A 24,868-nucleotide genomic window follows, 5' to 3' on the forward strand; every position below is an offset into this window, starting at 1 on the left:
AGATCAGCATGAGTTTGACACGCTTCATGAACTGGACGTTGACATGGAGCAGAAAGTGGAGTGAACAAGTCACACATTTGTGGCCATAGTTTGATTTTCTATATTCATCTGGTAAAATTACAATAGTTCCTATTTTACTTTTAATTAGATCAGCGATATGTTTGTTTCGTGATGCGTTTGTTTTTGTTTATCACAACTAGTCAAGTCTGAGGTGCCTTCACTGACCTCCAAAATTTAGAATGATGTATGATTTGTGGAAAACAAAACAAGACAAAAACTAGGTAGAGCGAGTCTTGGGCATCACAGCAGTACGCTAAGTTTTGTCGTTTGTGTGGACCACGGCCGAATGTAACCCTGCTGTGCTGTGGTTGGGCAATAAACCTAAAACGTATCAGTGTAACAGTGTGCCAGTCGGGACACTACATCAACCCCTCGCCCAAAGATAGATGCGAGTCATCCGTTCTGAAGAGGAATGAAGAAAAAGGACTTTTCCCTTTTAGTGAGGCATTGTGATATGAAGTCACTCGCAGGGAAAGCTTTTGCTACAACCAGACAATAAGATGAAACATTTGATGTTGATGGCTGTGGCGTTCATTTTGTTAACAGGGCAAAAAAAAAACCCAAAAAAAACAAAAAAAAAAAAAAAAAGAGATGTACATTGTAATGCGAGCATCTCCAGACTGATTGTATTCTGTCTTTCAAGGTTTTGCTCTGTGTTGGCAGACAGCGGATTGAAAGGAGATATTTTGCCAGAGTTGTAAGCTGCAGTGAAAAAGCATTGAATACTTGAGGTGGTCTCCAAATAGTTCAAACTCATGAAGAAGCAGCACAGTGTCAATGGAGACTGAAGTATGAAATCGTGATGCACAGTTTAATGTTCTGTTTTTACGAGGGGTGTCAAAATTAGCGTGTTATTAAATTCTGAATCAATCTTAAGTTCCTTTAACGCCCCTAATTTTTTTAAAACGCACGATTAATGGCACCCCTTAGTTAGAAAGCCTCCACTGGTGGAATTCCAGTCGCAACGCAGCAGACACATCCACGTCAACATTAAATTTAATAATAATGCATTATATTTGTGGAGACCGGGGTCAAGTTAAGTTGTATTTTACAATTTTAAAACAGAATTTCACAAGTTACTTCATATTAAAGATTAGATAGCTCTTAATATGAAAAGAAAAATACACTGAGATGTCACGGTTTTACAAATATAATTATGCCATCTAGTGGCAGAAAAATGACCTCAACACAAATCAATATCACACTCGTTTTTTTTTACAGTACAGTAAATCTTTTAAATTTTTAACTCAATCTTATGCATTATTATGCAATTACTTTATCAATGACTAAAAAAAAAATGCAGCCATATTTCTATTAGTCTAACATTTGTTGGCACTATTATGTTAACAATAGTATGAAAACTTAGGGAAAAAAAATATTGTACATTTAGAACAGATATAAAATTTGCAATTAATCAGGAGTTAACTATTGAAGTCATGCGATTAATTACGATGAAAATTTTTAATCACCTGACACCCCTAGTTTTTACATTGTATTTAGTTATACTACTATGTATTTATTTTCAGTACAATATTGTTACATGTTACCATGTTTTGTTTTTTTTGTTTTTTTGTGGTGGAGCAGATTAATGGATTTTCCATTCATTTCAACAGGGAAAAATAATTTAAGATACAAGTGTGGTCACTGGTTACAGAAGCTAAACTTGTAAAGCAAGACACCACTGTATTAAGAGTTCAGTAAACAATATCAAAAAGGTTAAATGCGAGTTGCTCGCCGTGTAAGACTGAATAGAAGTAGCGCGGCCAGTGGGGGTAGCAGTCAAAAAGCTTTCGTAAACAGCCTCAAGGGTGAACAGGATGTTGCCTCCACTTGGCTTGACTGCTTACTGCTTGTGAGCGTGTTCGACAAGAGAAGAGAATAACTGCTGGCCAGTGGCATTTGAACACAGACAGAAGAAGACGCTACAGAAGTGGCCCAAGACCACTCACTCTGACACACATACGGCAAAAGATGAACAGAAGAGCGTCGCACTAGTGAGCGCTGTGGATGTCACCAAACTGCTGTTGGGGAGGAAGTAGCTTTTTGTTCGTGTCCTGCGGTTGTTTACGGTTAAATGGGTCTTGGACATTAGACAGTATGTGCGTGTGTCTGCTTTTCAGTAAAGCACCTGTTAAAACAAGCAGGGAATTGCAAATGTAAGATGGAAAACTACACTCATTCTTTAGAACCAAATGTGAAATGATTCACTTTCACTTATACAATTGCTCTCAGGCGGGAAGTTGACCTTTTGTCCCATAGGAGAAACGGTCAAACTGTCTTGATTAGGGAAATCTATGCATAAAAAAAAATAATAATAATAATCGTAGTTACAAAATACACAATAGGTCCTCGATATACAAGTACAAATTAAGCAAATTAAGAGTCGCAACGCATGCACATAGATACTATAAATAAAACCAATTGCATAAATCTAAGCTAAACATTCTGGCGGTTATAGTTGAACGACCTGATTACATATCCTAACACTTATGTGCAATGATACAATTAAGATAAGTCCATGGTAACGTCAACATGATCCCAGAAAAGTATAGGAGTACTGCTATTGCTGCTATTAGGAGTCAATGAGGTGGAAAAGTAATCCAAACATTCAGAAATGCTCCAGGCTCCACAATGAAAACTTCATTTTGTAATGAATAATGAGGTCTCCTAACAGCAACAAGTACGTTTTTTTGGGGATAGAATGAAAACCTGTGATGAGCGTATATACACAGTATTCTACAGATTATGCCATCAATTAATCAGACAAAAGCAGATTTTGCATTATTAAACACAGGTATGTGCATCATGTGAGGTGCAGGTTATTGTTATTGTCCACTTTAAGGTCGCTATCCTCACAATCTTCAGGCACATCTGTAACTTTACATGGGCCTGACCTGGTGAGTGACATGGGTGTCAGACAATGAGACTGTAAAGTGGACTGGTTGTTAATTGAGCGACTCATGAGTGGCATGAGTTGTGGCCATCAGCAGCCCGAATGTAGTTATTATATGTTTGTTTTCTTACAGTTCGTTCAATAAAGTGATTCGAAGATATCCTTGAGCACTTGCTGAGGCATTACAATATGTTCTAACAAGTGACGGTAGACTACATTAAACTAAAAGCTAACATTGATACATTACATACAATAAGATCGTAGACTTGCTGTTGTGGTACACGTTGCACTTATTTGATTGACTGATTATTATTGATAATCATTATTTGATTAATCATTGCAGCCTCATTTTTTTTTATAGCATTTCATATTGTATATTTATATATTGTGTTGACTATGTTTTAAGTGACCGATATATATGTTGTAGATATATGGTTCCTACAACAGAGTGGTGTATAGAAAGTTTGTCCCAAAAGTACTAAAAAGTGCCTGCACTCTGACTTTTTGAGTTTTCAATAATAGAGAGTAGAAATTCTACCCTAAAATAACTTAGTAATAGTAATAGCCAACCTTACTTCTCATGAAGACTGAATTGTATTAGTCATTGTCATAGCAACCCTAAGTCATCTACTGGCTCGGTCTATGTTGGCACTTTCAACTAGATCTTTGTCTTGATCATCCTTTAGTCTCGTAAATGTCGCCCAACTTTGTGGAAGTGCACCCTAATTGGTTTCAATCTCTCTTTAATACCAGTCCAAGTTTCAGTCTCTCCATGTCAACGAGAACGCAAGATTTACAAACGCTCAGTTTATTTGGAAGGAGAATCACGGCCATAGAAATCATCACTAAAGATCTTAATGCTTGGGATTAGTGTAAGATATTGTCAAAGGGCGAGGAGACCTCGTATAAGCCAGGAGAAGTGGGGGATCAAACGCGGGTTATGGGAATGAAGGCTAAAAGTGAGTGAGTACTAAAATGGAAAATGGGCAGCAATTCGCAATGGGAAATCTATTCCTTTTTTTAATTCGATTATAGTATCTGCAATGTATTTGCTCTACAAAGTATAAATAAACAGCTCTTCAAAATGGAATGAAAACGCATTGTGTACGTCAAAATTAACTGTTTAAAAAAAAAAAATACTACCCATGAAAATGTAAAAAGTGTACTGCACTGGATTTAAAAAAAAAAAAAAAAAACTAATCTATAAAATACTAGAAATATTGATTATAGAAAAAAAGAACAAATTGAAACTACATTTTCTGCGCCAAGTTTATTTCCATATCAAAAGGACACTAAGCAATAGGAAGGAAAAAAAGGGTTGATGTGCAAAAAAAATCCAAAGCATCTTCTCCCCAACAATACATAAGGGATTTTAGAAAGAATTCCATTGCCATTTTACGAGGATCTCTGGAATGAGCTCATTACTGTGCATCTGAGACATAAAGAAGACGCCCTTAAATCCTTGACAAACAAGCAGCATATAAATTTGCCATTCCAGCCCAGTAAACCACCGTTTGAGGAAGTGATGTTTATTGTGGAGTTGCCCAACCACAGAGGCGGAGTAGATTCCGGAAGGTGGACTTTAAGTCATTTAAAACCAAAAACGATAACTTTGAAGTACTTTCAAACACAATTACAACTGTTTGGAGGTTGTTATGCTTGAAAGGAAAATGTATTCCACTCGACACATCTAGACATATCAAATATTATAAATGCATGGTGACGGACAAGCACAAGGTCACCCTACGAGGAAGGAGGGCAGCGATGCATACTGAAGCCCCATACTTGGTGCCAAAATGTTATGTCAAAAAACAACTGCGTGCTAACAACTTAGTTGTATAATAAAACATCCACCAACATCACGACATTAAGTTAAAGTCTCACTTTTTTTTTATACGGTGGCTGTTCCTGCGACATACACCGGAGTAGTGGCGGACTGGGACTCATTTTCAGCCCTGGAATTTCAGAGCTCAGACCGGCCCGCTTTAGTTCACATTTTAGTGAACACACAATTTTACAGTTTATGTATCAATGTAAAATAGATGAGTATTCCCTTCAACGATGTTAATATTGCATTTGATCAAAAATGTAATTTACAATTGATTGTTTTTACAAGAAAACGATCATTGTTTATATTTGAACAAGTATGTGAATATAAAATGGGCAAAAAAAAAAAAGGACAAAAAGAAACCAACAAGCAAATATACATTAAATGGGATAAAACTTTTATACACTTACCAAATGAAGTTAAACCAGCAAGATTAAGGCAGCTAACACTGTACTCTTATTTTGAAATGTATTCTCACCACTTCTGGTACACGACTGAGCTGATTAACACTAAGTTTGAGAGCAGTGGTAATCGTTGGAGGTTTTCCCGTCATGCTTTCTTGCTGTTACTAGTAACACTTGTGATTGTGTTTTGCCTCTTGTTATTTTTGTCCAAGGTTTAGTTATATTGTCATTGTTTCTATTCTTAAAGTTTTGCTACTTTTGACATGATTGTAACTCGGTGACATCCCTAGTAAAAGGCAGGCAGGCAGTGCTATATATAATGGCATGTAAAAGGCCTTTGAGTCAAAGTTGATTGACAATAATTTAAGATGACGTGGATACTCTTTATTTACGGGCTGATAGAGCGGCCCACCGGGAATTGGCCTGCTCCGGAATTATTTACACTCATGGCATAGGTATATATTTTTTACGTATATAATTTCACAGAGAGCCACAAGAGGGCACTCTAGATTTATGCATTTCTTACTCCTTAACAATTAAAAATTTAAACAGTAAATATTAGCTTACAAAGACAACTGAGAACGAATGAACACAAATGCTCCCCAAAATAAAATCATATTCTGCAGACCACAAGCTGCAACTAGTGAACCTGCATTGTGTTAGCCTATCTTGCAACCTATTCTTTTATTGTTATAACTTGCCTTCCAAGATGGCGTAATGTCTGTTTTTAGCCAAGTAGTAGTTTGTAAAAAAAATAAAAATAAAAGATAAAAATACCCAACATAAAATGTGACTTATACTCCAGTGCGATTTGTGTATATTTTTTGTTTTCTATACCTAAGTATGCATTTTTTTGTCAATTTAGATATTTTATTTTCCATTATTATATTTCTGTATTTGACCTTCCAACCATGCATTTACTTACTGCTTGCGGTATACCCTTCACTGTTTCGTTTTGAAAATATTAGTAGGTATTCAAACAACTGTGGCTTTCGGTGCGTGAACCTTGAATGCAAAAAATCAAAAACATGATTCTGTTGATTGTCATCTTTCTCCTATTTGAGTACGGGATATAAACAGCAATGAACAACAGACTACACAGTGGCATGAAAAGTATGTACTATGTAGAAAATCAGAATGGTCGTAAAAAGAAAGCGTAGTGAAAAAGTATTTATCGCACGTGAGTGAGTTGCTGAATTGGGCAGGGGTGGTGGGGGGGTTTACAGTAAATAAAAGATAGCATGATTGCCTCAGAAATTCTCATTTTGTTTAGCCATCCAAGATGATGTCACAGCAGAGGCAAGCTCACCAACCAGCGGCTGAGTGAGACAAAAGGAGGACGCTGCGTTATACAGAATGCACTTTTCTTTAAAAAAAAAAAAAGAAAGACTAAATGGGGCCTACACTAGCTTTCATAAGCACTGTAGGGATTGAAAAAGCCCCGCACATCCCCTCTAGCTGTTATTCTAAAGGTTTTGCAAAGAAAAAAAAAACAGGAAAGAAATGACTGTTGTAAAGCAGTACAAAGATACATGAAAGCTTTCTCTCTGAAAGGCAAAATGAAAAGAGCAAATGGAGGGATGTTAGTTGGCATTTGTATCGTAGTATATTTTATACATTCCCAGACGTTGTGTCTCCATTCGCTGACCATCATAGAACCCTACACGGCATTTTGGTTGGTGCACTGCAGGCCTAATAAGTTATGCATCACTGACAGACGTGTGAAAATGTGTGAATGAGATCACACGGGACACGTGCATACATACAATTGCATCTTCTCCTGTTTTATGTTTCCAATGTATTAGTGAGTGTTAGGTGTGTGAGTCAGATTAAATAAAGACAGGATAAAAAGTCTTTTAACAAGACTGCAATTCCTTTCAAACTAGAGCTAAGACTGAAAAACCCACTTTGAATTGTAAAGAGATATTGTTGCCACAGCAACAGGTTTTGTTTTGGAAAAATGTCCCATAGGATCAAATTTTCCCACCTGTCAAGTTAAAACATACTTGGCACACATTAAGAGTGACAAAACATAATTGTATATGTTTTATGAGTCAACAGAACTTTATGTGTGTATTTTCTTTTTTTTTTTTTCTTCTTTTTTTTTGAAGACCCATCAGCCATAAAAATCTGAGATGTCACTGAGATGACTGATAAGGCATTTTTAAAAGGGAACATAGAAAGATCTGTCATGTCGTCTTCTGTGCGGTTATCACCATGATCATAATCAGACACAAACCAACTTGGTTGGTTGGGGGTCGGGAGAGCATTCTTTCTAGATGCAAATAATGTATATTTTATTTCATGTATATCCCTATTTATGTATTACCGGTACATTGATTTCCTTTTTTTTTTTTTTTAAGGCATCTTAAAAAATAGCTCAGTTCGGAGACGTGCTTTTTATTGAAACAGCAAGTGAGTTCTAGTCCTTTTGGTGAATATATAATTTTAATAAGACTTTGCCCCTTTGTCCAGTGAAGGGCCTTGAAATAATCTCAGTTGTAGGGATACTTGGAATGTTCCTGAGAGCTTTTGGGTGACTATGAATAGAGAGGAGATAACACCATTTGAAAAGGTAATTGTCTGTTATATTCAAAGATATAAGGACACAATATGGCCAGTCAGATAATTAAGAGCGTTCACAAATGACTTATAACCGAAATAACTGACAGAATTAAAACTGAAAATCAGCTGTTATAGAGAAGAGAAAGGCCTGCATGCTAGTTATTGTTTTTTTTTTCCTCCCTCAACTGATCCTAAGAATTTAAACCATCCAAAAACTCTCCAGCGTAGAGTTAACATTCATGATGTCCTCTTAAGATTTCCCGGTGAAGGAATGTACAGAATGTAATTGGACGCTAGGGTTCGACTGTATGTGTTGCTAAATAGTGAACATAATGCAGATACTCAAACAACCAGTATAATTATGTGAGGTGCTAGTCTAAAGCAAAAATGATGGGAGGAAAAATAAATAGAATAAATAAATAACCCAAGTGAAAAATTTTACATTCTTCATATTTTTCTATTTAAATAATTTAGCGCTCAGTTAAAATTTTGTTAGGTGTACCTTTGTGTCTAAAGAATTTTTCACATTGCTATTGGTGGAAATGCAGATACATGAAATTGTCAAATAAGTTCTTACCAGCCTCTCTTTGAAGACCATCTGTCTGAGCCACTTGAAGTCCAATGGTTTGAAAGCAGTAAAAACAAAAAGTGAATCCTTTTCATAGTGTTCCGGCTTCTGTATAGCTCCCTCTGGGTAGGTAATTCTCATTGTAGTTTTGGTCCCAACATCCTTGCCATAACCAGCCACCGGGGCTTCATTCAATCTGGAATGTAATGAAATATGTCAATGCAAGTTTTGGACTTGAAAAGTCAATTGCCATTAGCCAATATTTCAATACTTTCAATCGTCACTAAAATGAGCACTTCAAATATTCACCATGTGCACATGCCTGACATTGAGTTATATTTTGAGTGTTTTTATAAATATCTGTGCAGCAAAACTGCAAGTGTTACATTCTGAAGGTGGTTTATCAGTTAGAGTACATAATTTACTTATATGTATATCCAATCCACTTTATTTCTATAGCACATTTCTTACACACGTCTTAATTTACTGATGTAAAATGTATTTACTTGTTTAAAAAACAAAACAAAACAAAAAAAACTTGTATACGCACTTCAAAATGTTTGCTTTGTTCTTGTTTTGTTACCTAATCTCTTTACTGCACAACCGATTCATGTACAGAACTTTGTATACAGTTGAGTTGCGTTATAAACAAGTGTTTCCAAAGTGCTGCACATTGAGATACGCACACTATCATACAAATAAAATCTAGTAAAAACTATAAAAACAAATTAAAAAAAAAAACACACATGTCAAAATACTAAAATACAATAAGTAAAATAAAAAATAAAAGCAAAAAAAGATAAAAATAAAATAAAAAATTAAAAAAATTAAAAAAAATAAACACGAAAAGACCACAATTCACGCTGAACTAAAATGTGTCTCCCACCTGACCACAACGTCATAGTCGTCTATCCGTGATCCCAGAGACTTGTTGGACAGGATACCCCCATTGCCCACAATGATGCATTTTTTACAGCTAAGACTGAAATCGACAGTGCAAAGATTAGTAGCCAAGAACATATGAAAGGGGGGGGGCATCCGGTGAGTACCATTTACCTGTCCAGTTCATCTCCTAGTCCAAAGTTTTTGGTGGTAGTTAAAATGCTGTCTATGATTCTCTCTGGGGAGGAAAGAAAAGCAATCATAAATACAAAAACAAACATCATATAGTAACTTATCTGGACCAGCAGATTGAGTAACCGTGTTTTATAGTGAAACCTGGTTCAAAAGACTCAACAAACTGCCCCAAAAGCACTACACTTTCCAAACAGGTGGAGCAACCGAGGTGGTCTTAAGATGAGCTGGAGCAGAGAACACCTCTCTTCGTTTATTCAGTTAGCAGATAAGGAGTGACCAAATCAACCCTCAGAAATAGAGGTGACGGAGTTATTGAGGGGTGAAAGGCTGTGTTGTGTTCTTCCGAACCTAGAAGACGACGGCATGCCACGTAGAAACTGTCTATAAAAGCACTCAAAGAGGAATGCTGTTTTCAAACACGCGCGAGTTAAGTGGGCGATATTGAGCTCATCTCCCTTGCATGGCAAGGACCCCTGTGATCGCAGGGTGAGGAATGGGGATGTTTAGTCATAGCACACATTCCTGCCATGTTCCACAGCGTATTGGGCAAGCGTCATGCTCACAGCATTAGAAGTTCAATGTATTATCTCTCTGCCTGACCATGTTTTGGCCCCTCAAACTTGAAGTTCTTCCACCCATCATAATATCTAAATTTCCATCACAGTTAAATTTGCAGTGGTGCCTTGAGATACAAGTTTCATTTAGTCCATGATAAGGCTTGTAACTCAAAGTACACTTACATTAAATGATCTTTCCTTGTTTAAATGAATAGAAATGTCAATCTATTCCAGACGAGAGAAAAAAAAAATTGCAGTGTTTTTAACTCATTCACTCCCAGCCATTTTCACAGAAGCAATCCCGTTCGCTCCCGACTGTTTTACTGGATTTTGACTGATTTTGAAAGGCGCACAGAATATTGTGTTCTATTGCTATAAAAGCATGGAATCTTTCATCAGGAAAAAAAAAGTATGTTTCTATCCGTTTCCGTTTTGCAGCAATTAGCATTAGAAGAGAGCTAAATTTCATCAGTTTTCACAAATCTATTTAAAATGGTAAATAATTTAGCTTTTTTTCTAGATGGCCCTGGTTGATCTCCTTTGCTCTGCTGCCACCTGCTGGCCGTTTGTGTAATAACTACCATTTCTGCAACCATTCTTTGCAGTTGAGAGGCTACATCAAAGCCTTCTGTATGCTCTAGCATTAAAAAAAAAAAAAAAAAAAAACGTATAAATACGTCTTTGGGACACTTAGAACATTAAAAAACGTATTTACACGTTATTGGGAGCAAATGAGTTAATAAAGGCTATAGAGCTCTAAAATTATACATGTTAAAAACCAAACGTACAATCATGACACTATTAAAGAGAATATAAAAGTCACAGCTTCTCAGCAAGCTTAGTCGTTCTTTGCAGAGGATCAAGAATATGCCGAGTGTTTTATTATGTCTACATTTGTCTCTCCGCCGTTGGTGCTCAAATGTCTGTTGTTGTTGTTGGGTAAGTCAACCCCAAAAAATGTTTTAGACAATAATGTGTTATATACAGCCCTACTCGTCTAATGATAGTTTTCTGGTTAATATTGCATTATTAGAATTTGACTTAAGCAGCAAAATCCAGCCATTTTTACCCATCTCAGGGGGCGGCCATTTTGCCACTTGCTGTCGACTGCAGATGATAATGTTGCCCCGGTCTCAGGTAACAACCAATCACAGCGCAGCTTCAGAAAACAGGTGAGCTTTGATTGGTTGTTGTCTGAGCCCTGAGCAACATTGATGTCATCTTCAGTCGACACCAAGTGGCAAAATGGCCGCCCCCTGAGATGGATAAAAACGGCTCGATTTTGCTTCATAACTCATATTCCAAAAATGTAATATTAATCAGAATGTCACGTTTAGACTAGTGAGGTCACATATAACATATTATTGTAAAGATTTATAACATCACAATACGCTATTCGTTAGCTCGTCGAAGGCATTTTGCATTGTTAGCATTAAGCTAAACAGACTTGACTCGGGCAAACAAAGTTATGTGGTTGTTTTAAATACACAATGTGCAATTCTTTGCTTTGTTTACTTTGACTTTAAACTTCAACTCTGAACGGCAATAAACAGCATCACGTTTCTGCTTTGAAGCATCATATGCCCTATGTGAAAGCCCCACAAAAAAAGAGAAAGATAAAGTAATACAGTGTAAAAGCATGAAAGCCAAAGTATGGCTGTGATGATGCAGATAAGAAACAAAAAAAAAAGGGTGGGGGGCTTCTATCTAGTGTTTTCGACATTACACAAATCAATTCACTCTGGCAAACAAGCCTAATGATTAACCTGTTGAAGGGAAGGGGGAAAAAAAACAAAAACGGGCCATTGTTTGGATGTGGTGTCGATTTCTGGCGTCAAGCATCACCCTGAGCTGCATAAACACATGGTTAAGGACCACACCTGGATCCAAGCAGGTCAAAGTGACAAATCTCAACGGGTAGGACTCACTTTCCAGAGGATGACATGATAGCTAATTGCTGTGAGTACCAAACTGTAAACATTTCTGTTGACTATGTGTCATAGCACAGGCAAATACTACTACTCTTCTTGAATGACAATTTTTTTTTTAATGGTAACAAAGAGGAGGATTGGAATTATCACACAATATGTAAACACAGACTTCTTGCTGGAAATAGTGCAGTCTAAACAATATAAAGAAAGTAAGGAACGAATGGTATTTTGGCGCCTGATGCAATTTGAATGGCGACAACAGAAATAACACCTGCTGAATGTCTATCAATCAATTTGGTTATTTACTACACACATTATATACTACAGATACTGATATGTTTTTGGGTGAATTAAAGTCAATTTAGTTAACAATATAAACAATTATACTGCCCAATGCTTTGTCAGATTTGCCAATTAATGGCAACATGCCATAATGCCACTGCTACCGTAACATCCTAATTTGACAGCCAAAAACAGCAAGCCAGCGAGTGCATTCATCTGGCTGCAACAGCTGTAACATCGCAGCACTGATTCATGAAATGCAGGCACTTTATTATGTAGGACCTGTTTGTTTTAACATGTCATAAGGAGCATGCCCAGACATTGCGTCAAAGTGCATGCAGGCAAGTGCAGGTCATACTGAGCTACATAAGATGTCTTGTGCACCCAGAACACAATACATTTCAACAGCTCAACATCAGCTTTTTAAACCTTTAATAAGCCAAGGCAACCATTTCACATTGGAAAAATCTCAAAGCACACCAAAACTTACAACAACAACAACAACAAAAACACACAAATAGCATCATTATACTAAAATAACTTTCTAGTCTCCCTTCATTCATAAAGATGTATTTATATGTTTTTTTGTATGTTTTTCTTTTATGCTATAGCATACAGAAGGCTTTGACGCAGCCTCTGAACTGAAGAAAATGCATGAAGCAATGGTAGTTATTACAAAAACTGCCAGCAGGTGGCAGCAGAGTATAAGAAACCAAACAAGGCAAGCTGGGAAACAAGCCGTTTGCCCCACTGTTTGAAACAGATTTGGGAATACAGTGTTCCCTCGTTTTCCGCTGAGGTTAGGTTCCAAAAAAAAGAAATATTAAAAAAATTAAAAATAAAATAAAATACCCGCGAAATCCGCGAAGTAGCTAGCTTTATGTTTTACATTTGTCATAAATGTTTTAAGGCTCTAAAACCCCTCACCACACAGTTTATACACTTTTCTCATCAAGGCATTTACTTTTTCCTCACATTTCTCTCTTGCTTAAAGATTCTCAATGTTCAAACCTTCATAAATTTTATATAATAGGTAGGTACATTACTGTAAAAATAAAAATAAAATAAAATACATAGAATTGCACTAAAAAAAAAATCCGCTATAGAGCGAGACCGCATTATAGCGAAGGGAACACTGTAATGATGAAACTTGGCTATATTTTAATGCTAATTGCTGCAAAACAAACGATACAAATATTCTTTTTTCCTGATGAAAGAAGAGACTGACTAAAACACAATATGCCAAAATCCAGTAAAACAGCCGGGAGCGAAGGGGGTTGCTTCAGTGAAAATGGCTGTGAGTGAATGAGTTACTGTTTGTAAAATTTAAGTGAAAATGGATCATTTCCCTCAGCATTCCTGATGATCTCTCACAGCAAACTTGGGTACTACGGCACCCTGACTGTGAAGCACTGAGCTTTATATTAGTGATGATGAGCATGCAAGAGCTGGTTAGTTGTAGTATAACACATGCAACATAAATATGCACCACAGACTCAAATGACAAAAAAGATTGCACAACTAATGATGAGTTAAATGAATTATTTTAGTGTGCATGTAAGCATAATAAGGAAAAACTGGGGATAACGTATCGTCTTGTCATAATGAAACTATGACTCTCCTGACTTAGAATTGCTTTGTGGTTTTCTGTTCAAGATGTGTGCTTGCGACACCTCACCACATGAGAACCACTAAAAAGGGAAACCTGGCTGCCAATCGTGCTCAAAAGATAAAAGAGAAACCGGGTGTAAAGCTTACACACAGTGTACCGCTTACTGATAACCCAAATGACAGTGTGGGCATGTGTATTACACAAAAGGCCTGAAAGAACACAGTGATAACATTCATTGTACCAATGCTTAGAAGTCTGTATAAAGTTTGGTCCTATGATCCAATGGCATTGTAAAGTGGTTTTGTACCAAATGTTTCATCCATTTCAGTCTTATTATCAGACTCGAATCAGTGATGTCTAGATAGCCAGCGCATGAGGTCAACTCTTCCTTTGAATGTGAAGCATATTTAAACTCACCAATCTCAAGCAGGTGGTTAAAAATAAAAAAGGATCAAAACTGAAGGAGTATGATATTATCATCATCATCAGGAACCAGCGTTGGGAACAAACTGTTCACGAGTGATACAAAAGAGGCCATAAGGGAGTCCAAAATCAATGAAAATTTCTTACCTTGCGTTTTGAATCCAAATGGAGGCAAGTAGTTGCTGACTTTTGTGAGACGTTTGAAGTTTTGGTCAAGAAACATTGGTGCCGCTTTTGTGAACCTTGAGTGAGACAAGGGAGGAAGGAAAAGTGCAGGAGATCAGTTTATTTGTTCAGATGAACCTAAACCTATTCCATAAAGAAACATTCTATCGGGATCATTAATTCTACCATGAATCTACCCAAACACACTTGTCTCCATCTAAAGAGTGAGATCTCTGATGAAAGCAAGCAAATGACTAAAATAAAACAGATACTTTGAGGCCAATGTTTTTAATTAACTACGTGACCTGCAAATTCCAGAATCGCTTCTCCCTTATCCTGTGTGTCAGTATTTGTCCGTCTATGACAAATTGATGCTGGAAAATCAAAGGAAGCCATTTCCTGAAAGTCACACCCGAAACGAGAGTGCTGAAATGCGTGTCACCTTTTTCATTGGAGCTGCAGGATGGATGTGTTTATTTGACTTAACGCTGGTGTGGGGAAACCAAGGAAGGCAGACAATCAAACCGCCGCAACAATTTTAAGATTTTAAAACAGAAACATTTTTCAACCATACAAAAGACGTATAAATGACATTTACAACACAATCTTCATGATTCCTGGCTATATTATATATATATTTATTTATTTATTTATTTATTTGTGGTGGGCAACAAGTGATGTAAAACAGGAGGAGCACTGATTGAGCGCTACAAATGTGTCTGTAAATTTTGCACAAACTCTTAGAAGGAGACCACAGATTGTCCAACTGACTGATGCCGAGAGGCAAGCCTCCACCAGACTTCCATCATTTAAAATATTAGTCACTTAAAAGGGGTAGTGATCAACAGTAAAATAGAAATTAATATTTTCTTATTACATATTCTAAATTTTTAGATAATCCATCCATCCATTTTCTTGACCGCTTATTCCTCACAAGGGTCGCGGGGGCTGCTGGCGCCTATCTCAGCTGGCTCTGGGCAGTAGGCGGGGGACACCCTGGACTGGTTGCCAACCAATCGCAGGGCACACAGAGACGAACAACCATCCACACTCACACGCACACCTAGGGACAATTCGGAGCGCCCAATTAACCTGCCATGCACGTCTTTGGAATGTGGGAGGAGACCGGAGTACCCGGAGAAGACCCACGCGGGCACGGGGAGAACATGCAAACTCCACCCAGGAAGGTCCGAGCCTGGACTCGAACCGGAGACCTCAGAACTGGGAAGCGGATGTGCTCACCACTCGACTACCGTGCCGCCCTTTTTAGATAATATATTCTTTAAACTATTAAGATTAAAAAAAATAATTATTTACTACTCAAAAAAATGTCAGTCCAAATTTGAAAAGTTGTCAGAAAAAAAAGAGATGAAAAAAAGTAAAAAAAAAAATAAAAAAAAACTTAACATGTTGAAAAAGTGACCATAAAATGTCCAAAAATGAAGAGGAAAAGCAGAAAACTGCCATATAATGTGCACAAAATTTCCAAAATTAAAAAAAAATAAATCTGTAAATGTATTTTTTTAAAAGGGCAGAAAACGTTCAAAAAGTAACCATAAGTTGTACAAATCAGAAGAAGACAAGCAGAAAATTACTATAAAATGTCTTTGGAATTGGCAAAAAAAAAAAAAGTCAGAAAATAAAAGAAAACCTTAAAAATATAAGATGAAAAAAAAACAAAAGAAGAAATCCCAAAATTTACCATAAATGTCTACAAAATTGCCAAAAATGTCAGAAAACTGAAACAAATGTCAAAAATAGTCATAAAATGTCCAAAAAAGGGAGAGGCAGGAAATGACCATATGTTCATAAAACTGCCAAAAATGTCAGAAATTTGACAGAAAGACAGACAAGACTAAGGATGTATGAAAAACTACATCTGAAAAATTACATACACAAAATAAAATCCAAAAATGGAATATGAAAGGCAGAAAGATGTTGCATATTTTCTGTTATGGTGCAGTTCTAATTAACACTTGGGCCCGCAGTACAAGCGAACACTAACACACTGTTTCGTACATCATAATGTCCAAATATTTTGCAGCTCCAGACAGATTTTTTGTAATTTATTTGGCCTAAATGGCTCTTCTGACAGTAAAGTTTGCCGACCCCTGGTATAGAGCATGTGTATAACATTCCATTAAGGCTCAGCGACGGCTTTCCTAACAGAAATCAGAATCTGGATAGCCTGTTGTGAGAACGCTGGGGTTCACAAGAACTACAGTATGTGGAGCTCAGCAGCACAATGACCAAACATGGCAGAAATTAGTGGAAGGCCTCATAGCTTCAACAGTCTCTTTTCCATGCACCCTAATCTGTCTTTAGATAGCTTAATTATGCTCCGGCTTCAAAGTCGGCAACCCTGAGAGGTCGATTTGGAGAGGACAAGCAGCAGCCCTCTTGACGTTTCCAGACACGCATGTGAGAACTTTGTCATCGCAAAACAAATGGGATTTTCATGAACCCATCAGACCTGTAAATAAAACAGGACCCGTGCAAATCGCTCATGCCAGACCAACAGTCTGTCACTGACAAGCAGAGACAGGGGGGCTGCTTGTTGTTAAAAAAAGTGAGGGCTCCCAAAACAGCCAAGAGGCTACAACACATTGTCTTCATTTCCTCTGCAAAAGCCATCTCTCACTGGCGATATTTTCATAACCGTGCCACTTCAGTCAAGTTCAGTGGCAACACTTGATTAAGGCCTCCGGTCCTAACAGTTTGTGGTAAAACTGGAAGAGGGGGCAGATGTGGAAAATTAATTGGATTGTTAAGGATAAGCGCGTCACAAGACAAAGTTGGAGGAAACAAAGGAAGATTAGAAGGATTTAAGGGTTATGTTTTTTCTTCCTAAAAGCTGAACTATACACCACACCTATTTACACAATACCCTGGAACACTTAGATTCCTCTCACTTTTAAAAAATACATTTTAAACTACCATTTTTTTTTAACCTTTCAAGCAATGCAGTAATGACCAAAACGTGTCGAATAGTGGTGACTCACACAACTGTGCATGCAAATATAGACAGTGAGTGGGTTTGGACTAATTGTGCACGTTGACCTATGTGTAGATGGGTCGAACGCAGTCGTAATCAATGAGCTCCCATCGGGGGTTCTGTGTTGTACAGAACTCTGATGCGACACGTGTGGCTGATTCGAAGGCAGTCATTACCAGGAAGGACATTGTTAACACAATACTGCTTTGTCTGTCTTGTTAAGCCAAGCTATAAATTACTGGCAGCATTTCATCTGAGGGAGCCATTTACCTTGTTTGTGTGGGTAATTTATAAAACACTGACAAGACATTTCATTTATACGCTTTCTATTTTAGACTAGCCAATATTGATTAGCCTTTCATTTTTCTTTTTCTTTTAAGCAAGAATGCATTACACAAAGAGTGAACCCAGAAGAGCCGCGAATAGCAAAAATCTGCAAACAGTTAAAAGGATATTTGACTCATTGAGCCATTTTCAGCAGTAAAAAGTTAATATTTTGTCTAGAATTAATCTGTTTTTCATGTACCTTTAAAAACAAATTTTTCCACTTTCTGCCGTCTAAAGACTGGGCCGGTGTGGCTCAGTGGTAGAGTGGTTGTCTCCCAACCCAGAGGTTGTGGGTTCAATCCCATGTCATTGTGACCACATCAAAGTATCCCTTAGCAAGGTTTTGGCTCACGGCTCACCTGTTTTCTGGGTTTGGTCAGCAAATGAGTCATGATTGGTTGTTACCCGTTTCCTGAGCACAGGCTTTGTCATCTTCAGTTGACATTCTACAGCAAGTGGCAAAATTTTTTAAAGGTACTAATTGTTAGTGAAAAATAATAGTTATCACATTAATTATAGGGCGGCATGGTGGAGAGTGGTTAGCACGTCCGCCTCCCAGTTCTGAGGACTCTGGTTCGAGTCCAGGCTCCGGCCTTCCTGGGTGCAGGTTGCATGTTCTCCCCGTGCCCGCGTGGGTCTTCTCCGGGTACTCCGGTCTCCTCCCACATTCCAAAGACATGCATGGCAGGTTAATTGGGTGCTCCGAATTGTCCCTAGGTGTGCTTGTGAGTGTGGATGGTTGTTCGTCTCTATGTGCCCTGCGATTGGCTGGCAACCAGTCCAGGGTGTACCTGCCCAAAGGCAGCTGAGATAGGCTCCAGCACCCCCCGCGACCCTTGTGAAGTATAAGCGGTCAAGAAAATGGATGGATGAATGGACGGACATCAATTATCGACAAAATAATATTTTCTTACCGTTTCATGTCGCGCCCCTAAAGCGGGTTTGCAATTGCAGATAGAAATCAAAAGATGGCGGCAAAGCACTTAAAACGGAGAGGATCATAAACCACCAAACATCTGATGCTCATTTGTCAGTGAACTCCACACTGAGTGATTGGACAAAAAAAAAAAGCCACTGGTTACATGTACACGATCATGAACCCATGTTGCATAAACGACTAAGAAGTGGAACAAACAAACCACCTTCAAATAAGGCTCATGATGATTGATGAGACGTATAGTATTAGCTATTATACTACGCTAAATTTGACTGATGACAAATTGTCAGAAACTCACCTTTTGGCATTTAAACATGATAAATGTTTGAGAATACAAACGTGGCTTGATGGCTCAGTGGTTAACGCTGTTGATTTTGGACATAGGCACCGGGTTTCAAATCCCGGTCTGGGCGAGGAGTAACAGCCAGTTGGGTTCTAAGGCTATACGCCGGTCCCGAGTCTGGATCAAATGGGAGGGTTGCGTCAGGAAGGGCATCTGCTGTTAGAACTGTGCCAAAAATATCACACGTGACTTGCTGTGGCAACCCCTGACAGGGAAAAGCCAAAAGTCTGTCTGTTCCAGAAATGACCGCTGTTTGCTGACACAATCAACAGACAAGAGTAATACGGTACCTACTACCTAGTAAGGGTACTGTAGTTCCGCTGCCAGGCAAGTTGCGAAAAGCCAGTGGTGATTGGAAAGTCCTCAGTGCACACTCTACAAGCTGCTGTTTAGTTAAAAGCGCTCATCTTATACTCAAAAATTAAGTATACCGCTGCTATTTGTCAAGTCTTTCGCGATGCAATCCAAATGTAGTGGAGGTGAGAAAAGCAACAAATTGGAACTTAAGTTGGAGTCGGGCGTTTCCGTGGCTACTGTGAAGCCCAACTGTACAATCACAGCACTTCATGGTAACTTTAGATTATCACAGCATGGTAAGGTCAACACTTCTCTAGAGCTGTCACAATTAATTGACAAACTTAATAATCGAGTAATTGTTTGGGGCCATTTTTTAATTTAAAATTGTCCAAATCCTCTGTAATTGTTCACTGATTTCTGTAGTCCTTCATGAAAGATGATCTTCTGTGTTTAATCAAAATAAGACATTTTCAAACATTTGTTTTAACTTTGGAAAACAATTAATTACCAAACCGGTAACATATTACAACATCACCCCACCCCATTAGTCTATTAAATCAAGATTCTACTGTATGTAAATGTGCAAATGCCGAAGCGCAAATATGCATGGGTGTACTGTATTGAAATATGTCGGTAAGCTACAATTGTTGAGTTATTCCAGAGAGCAATATTGGAAATCGGGGAACAGATCAATTTGGTGCCTCGGAAAATGATCCTGTAGGTGCCGCATTGGCATGAAGTCTCACGGGCCTGAAAATATGCCATTTATTAGCCTAGCACCAAGAATTCTCAAGGGGACAATGTCCAACAGATTTAACAGCACGGGCAACAAATAAAGCCGCCATAATTAAAAAAATAAATAAAAAATAAAAAATCAAAGGAACCAATGACATCACACAAGGCCGCGGAGGTTTCTCTAGACTGTGTGGGTCGGGTGCAAGGAAGCGGGTGATGAGTCATGGGTACGATAGACAGGAAGTTGGTTGGTGCGGTTCACAGAGAAAGTCTGTGAAGATCCAAGATTTGATAGGCGAAAGATGGGGGACCTTGTTTTCAAATGACAATGACTCGTTTGTGTCAAAGGGGGATCGTGAGGACAACAGTCAAGTTTTGTGGTTGGGAACGAGATGATAGGACCATGACTGAAACTGAGGACGATTGCACAGGAATGTAGGGGTTTCTCTGTTTCTATCTCAAAACCCTTCAGGGCGCAGATGACTGTGAATGGCATCATACATCTTGGTATTCATAAATACTAAATTTTCATTTTTTATTTTCCCCAACACTGACTTTAAATTAAAACTGCTTATTTGCAAGGATCGTGACATTTTAATCAAACTTCTTACACATCTGTAGCACATTTGGTTTGGCTAAAATACAAATTTTGTGTGCAAATGAGAAAGTCAATCTCTCACTTTGGATAGATGCTTGTCATCTTGGCTGCTGCATATCCTGGCTTGCACACGCCTTCACTGAGATTGCCATACTTGTAAGCCAACTCCGGTGGCCTGTAAATAAAAAAACAAGCAGAAATACAAATTCATCAGGCCTGCAGTGATCAACGATTATTAATTATAGTGACACATCCCCAACCCTCAAAACCAAACAATCCACTTGACTGATCCTTTAGGAAGTTGAAGAATTCCCCAGCAGGTCAACATGTCAAACGTGTGGCAAGACAAAGCAGAGAAGCCTTGAACAAATAATCATGACAGCAGTGCTAAAACTAAAACCACCAGATTAGCAGCAGAATTCTAAATAACGATGGATTTTGTGAATCTAGTTCAAATAAACAGGGAGAAGAGAGAGGGCTCCGACATGCCACAGTTGTCAGAGGCAGCAGCAACAAAATATACAAATGCTTGGTTCCTTAACTGCATAGTCAACTTAGTAAAGACACAGTATACCTCTATTGTACACGCCATACAAATAAGATAAGTACAAGTATATAGGGTTGCCTTGAGATACGAGTGACCTGGCTGAGATGTGAGTCATCGTGAGTTCAGCTATTCAGATATTTTGAAGAAAGTAAGTTGAGGGTTAAGAAGGAGAGTCCACTGAAATGAAGCAAAAATATGGAAAATTATTCACATTTCATCTATTTATGTAATTACTGTAGGTTTACAACGTACAATATTACAGTCTAAAGGCTATGTTTATTTAAAAAAAAAAACAAACATTTAAATTAAGTTTGTTTGTTTTTTCTGGGAGGCAGGAACGGATTAATAGAGCTTCCATTCATTTCAATGAAGAAATATGATTTGAGAAATGAGCGTTTTGAGTGACCAGCATGGTCATGGAATGAATTAAACTTCTATCTCAAGGCAACATTTTTATACTGTATTGAGAAGATGTTGCAAAATCTCAATGTCTAACTGGGAGCGTTCAAAAGCTGGACACCCAACCCATTCATAACACTACTACTTTAAATTTGCTTGATTAGAATAATTGAGTAAAAAAAGAGAAACAAAATGTACTCACAATTTTGTGTCCAACTGCAGCAAAAAGCCCTGCTTGTCATACACTGGAAGAGAAAGAAGAAGAAGAAGAAGAAGAAAAAAAAAAAGGAAAATCTTTTTATAAGAGCGGAACTTACAGAGTAACGTAACATATTGGGTTAATTAGCATTTGTTCGTCTGTGATGGGACATTGTCTACCAGCACTTATTGTAGTTGTAGACAAACACGGTTTTTATACAAAAGCACTGGAATTAAGGGATTGAGACAAACAAGCACGGTTAGGGAGAAGCCAGCCAAAACAATCTGTTGAGTCTAAAAATAAAGCGAGGGGGGGGGGGAAAAGTTAGCGATCACCTATGGACAACCAATAGGTGCCTGCTATGGTGTTGAGGGCAAAGCCTTTTAGAAGACAGAGAAACAGAAAACATACTGTAAATACAAGAGTGTCTCGAAAAATGTATTCGCACTTTCAATTAGTGAAATAGTTTATCTTCAAAATGCAACTTAATCTGAAATCTGAAGAGATTATCATATTTCAAACAGTCTATTAAGTCATTCAAAATTCATCAATTCAGGCTACAGCGTTCAAGTGCATGTACATTTTCCTTATTTATGATGCGATGAGAATGTATACATTAACTACAGAGGCATGGTCTAGGCCCGCCGCACATCGCAGCCAGAAATTACTAAACTGCATAACTTGGGGGGGTAGCCAACTCCCTGCACATAATCCCTTGCATATAAGTAACCCGCTGCAACCAAAAAAAGTGTGACCTTAGGCATTTTTCGGGAAACAAGTTCAAACAACGGTATGGGGTGACACAGACAGAATTTTTTTTTCTCTTTTTTTCTGTAACCACATGTAACCAAATTTAACCACAAACATAGCTCGATTTTCAAGAGACGATGCAGCTCCCCCTTCCATATGTAGCTAGTAGGGATGTAAGGATAACGGCAATATCGTGATATTAAAACTGCCACAATACATTGTCGTTGTCGTCGTCACCATTTCATGATATTAAAAGCAGCACATCTGTTTAAAAAGTCGGGTTGATTTCCATTTGTGCAGTTCTAGCACCCTCTGGTGGCTAGGATTTTTTTAGTGCAGGTTAATTTTCACATAGCATATTTTGACCCTTCTGTTTTAAATCCATGTTCATGTCCAGATGAAGGGGAGTGTAATATGCTTGTAAACAGAGTTGATATGTGTAGGAACTCAATGTGTGCTTGCATTAGCATGTAAGTGCCTCATCATATATATATATATATATATATATATATATATATATATATATATATACATACATACACACACACACGTTTTTTTGCTGTAATGTACAAAAGCACAATATTGTGCGTGTTTTTTTTGTTTTGTTTTTTACAATATCGTAACCTTATTTTGTAATCGCCAACCTCCCCACAATATCGTGATAACTATCGTATTGTGACATTTATATCATGATAATATTCGTATTGTGATGTTTGGATATCGTTACATCCCTAGTAGCTATATTTCAATAATTCAATGAGATAAAACAGCTAAGAAATAAAAAAAAAAAAAAAAGGAGAGAGTGGTGACATTTCAGAGGCTGTTGTGTTCACTCATTGACTGCATTTGTGAATTTTGCGGACAGGCTTCAGTTCATGCTGTGTTTTTTCCAACAGGTTCATAAGAAATTACAGTATAGTAAATCACATACCTCATTCAGTAATTAATAAAAGCAGAGGAATGTTCTTACTCCACGTACAAGTTCTCAGTGTACATACAAAAATTACCATCGGATTCATGATGCTGCCAATTTTCTTCTAACCCCCATGCTTATGTTAGTGAATCAGAATTCATTCCAACTGACAGGCTCATACCTGTGTCTATAATCTGCATAAACCACGCCCCCATTTTCCTATAAATGTACATGCGTTTGATGCATCAAAATGAGATGCGCAAGGTTTGAAGTTGTAAGAGATGGCCCAAAAATTGGAATAAGCAATTTCAGAACAGTGGAAAATGAGGTCAAAGGTGGAATACTGCACTGTGGCTCAGGTGAAGAAAAGTGAAAGCATGTGGGAATTTCTGCGACAGACTTGTCACCCTTCGTTTTTTTTTTGTTTTTTATCCACGTGTACATAAGAAATTAGTTAGAGCTGCTAAAAGCAGAAAAAATGAATTTCAAAGCGCTACTTCCAACTGTGGCTTAAAAATCTTCATGTAACACATCGATGTTTCTCAACCCTGGTCCTGGGGGCACACTATCCAGCCTAGCCTGTTTTCCATGTCTCCCTATTCCAACACAGCTGATTCCAATGACAGCTCATCAGCAAGCTCTGGAAAAGCTTTTGTTTCAGTCATAAATGGTCAAATAAAAAAAGCTATTGTGAAGATATTTTGGGGCAAATTGTTGAAAAGGATCAGCTTTAATTATTATTGGTAAACACTATTCGCTCGATATAGGCAGAGGCCACTTATACCTGAGATGTTTGGAAAGCTTCATGTGACATGACATTTTTTTGTGGCTGCTACATCTGCGACATTGCTAAGCCGTTTACCTGTGATTCAAATTTTGAATGGCAACAAAACTAGCAGCCGACAGTCGGCCACTTTTTAAAGTTAGTTGCCGAACCGTGCACAGCAGTTAGGTCAGTTTCGGTCACGTTGCTTGGTGTGCGGCGGGCCTTATACGGCCACAATGTATCCCACCGGGCAGTTATTATGACACCGCTTGTGCCACAAAAGTCGCTCAACAAAACAATCAGGTTCTTCGACTATCACCTCAAACAAAACTGTTAGTCTTCAAATGTAATCAAGATTGTTATTTCAAATATTGTTAAGTGACACCGTTGACAGACGACTAAAACCAGCGTATTCCTCGGATTCCCTCGGTGGGATACGACTAATGTGCAATCATATCATATGACCTAATACAACCTTCTCGTGATGCTTACAGTTCTATATAATGCGTTTATTTAACAAGATACATAAGCATTAGTGGCAAGTAGAAAGAGCAGAGTATTACGCCTGTGGTTGTGGAGCTCGTCTTTGCAGAGAAGCTGAGAAGGAGAAAGATAAAGACAAGCAAAATAGGAATGCATGACAGCTCATTAGGGAAGGATCCAAGCACTGCCCTGGAGGATGACGACGTCTACCAAA

General features: G+C 37.9%; 1 protein-coding gene across 4 annotated transcripts in view; it reads right to left on the reverse strand.

The window, feature by feature from the left end:
• The window catches only part of st3gal3b (ST3 beta-galactoside alpha-2,3-sialyltransferase 3b), a 55,977-nt gene that overhangs the window by 11,643 nt on the left and 19,466 nt on the right, over positions 1-24,868 (reverse strand). For all 4 annotated transcript variants that reach the window (XM_077517482.1, XM_077517499.1, XM_077517493.1 and 1 more), the window contains 6 exons: positions 21,746-21,788; positions 20,680-20,772; positions 14,348-14,442; positions 9,375-9,438; positions 9,205-9,300; positions 8,328-8,514 (listed from right to left, as the gene is read on the reverse strand). In XM_077517482.1, coding sequence (XP_077373608.1) covers positions 8,328-8,514; positions 9,205-9,300; positions 9,375-9,438; positions 14,348-14,442; positions 20,680-20,772; positions 21,746-21,788 — 578 coding nt within the window. The remainder of the gene's footprint in view (positions 1-8,327; positions 8,515-9,204; positions 9,301-9,374; positions 9,439-14,347; positions 14,443-20,679; positions 20,773-21,745; positions 21,789-24,868) is intronic.

The sequence above is a fragment of the Festucalex cinctus genome, chromosome 1 (genome assembly GCF_051991245.1).
Source record: "Festucalex cinctus isolate MCC-2025b chromosome 1, RoL_Fcin_1.0, whole genome shotgun sequence".
NCBI classification, from domain to species: domain Eukaryota; kingdom Metazoa; phylum Chordata; class Actinopteri; order Syngnathiformes; family Syngnathidae; genus Festucalex; species Festucalex cinctus.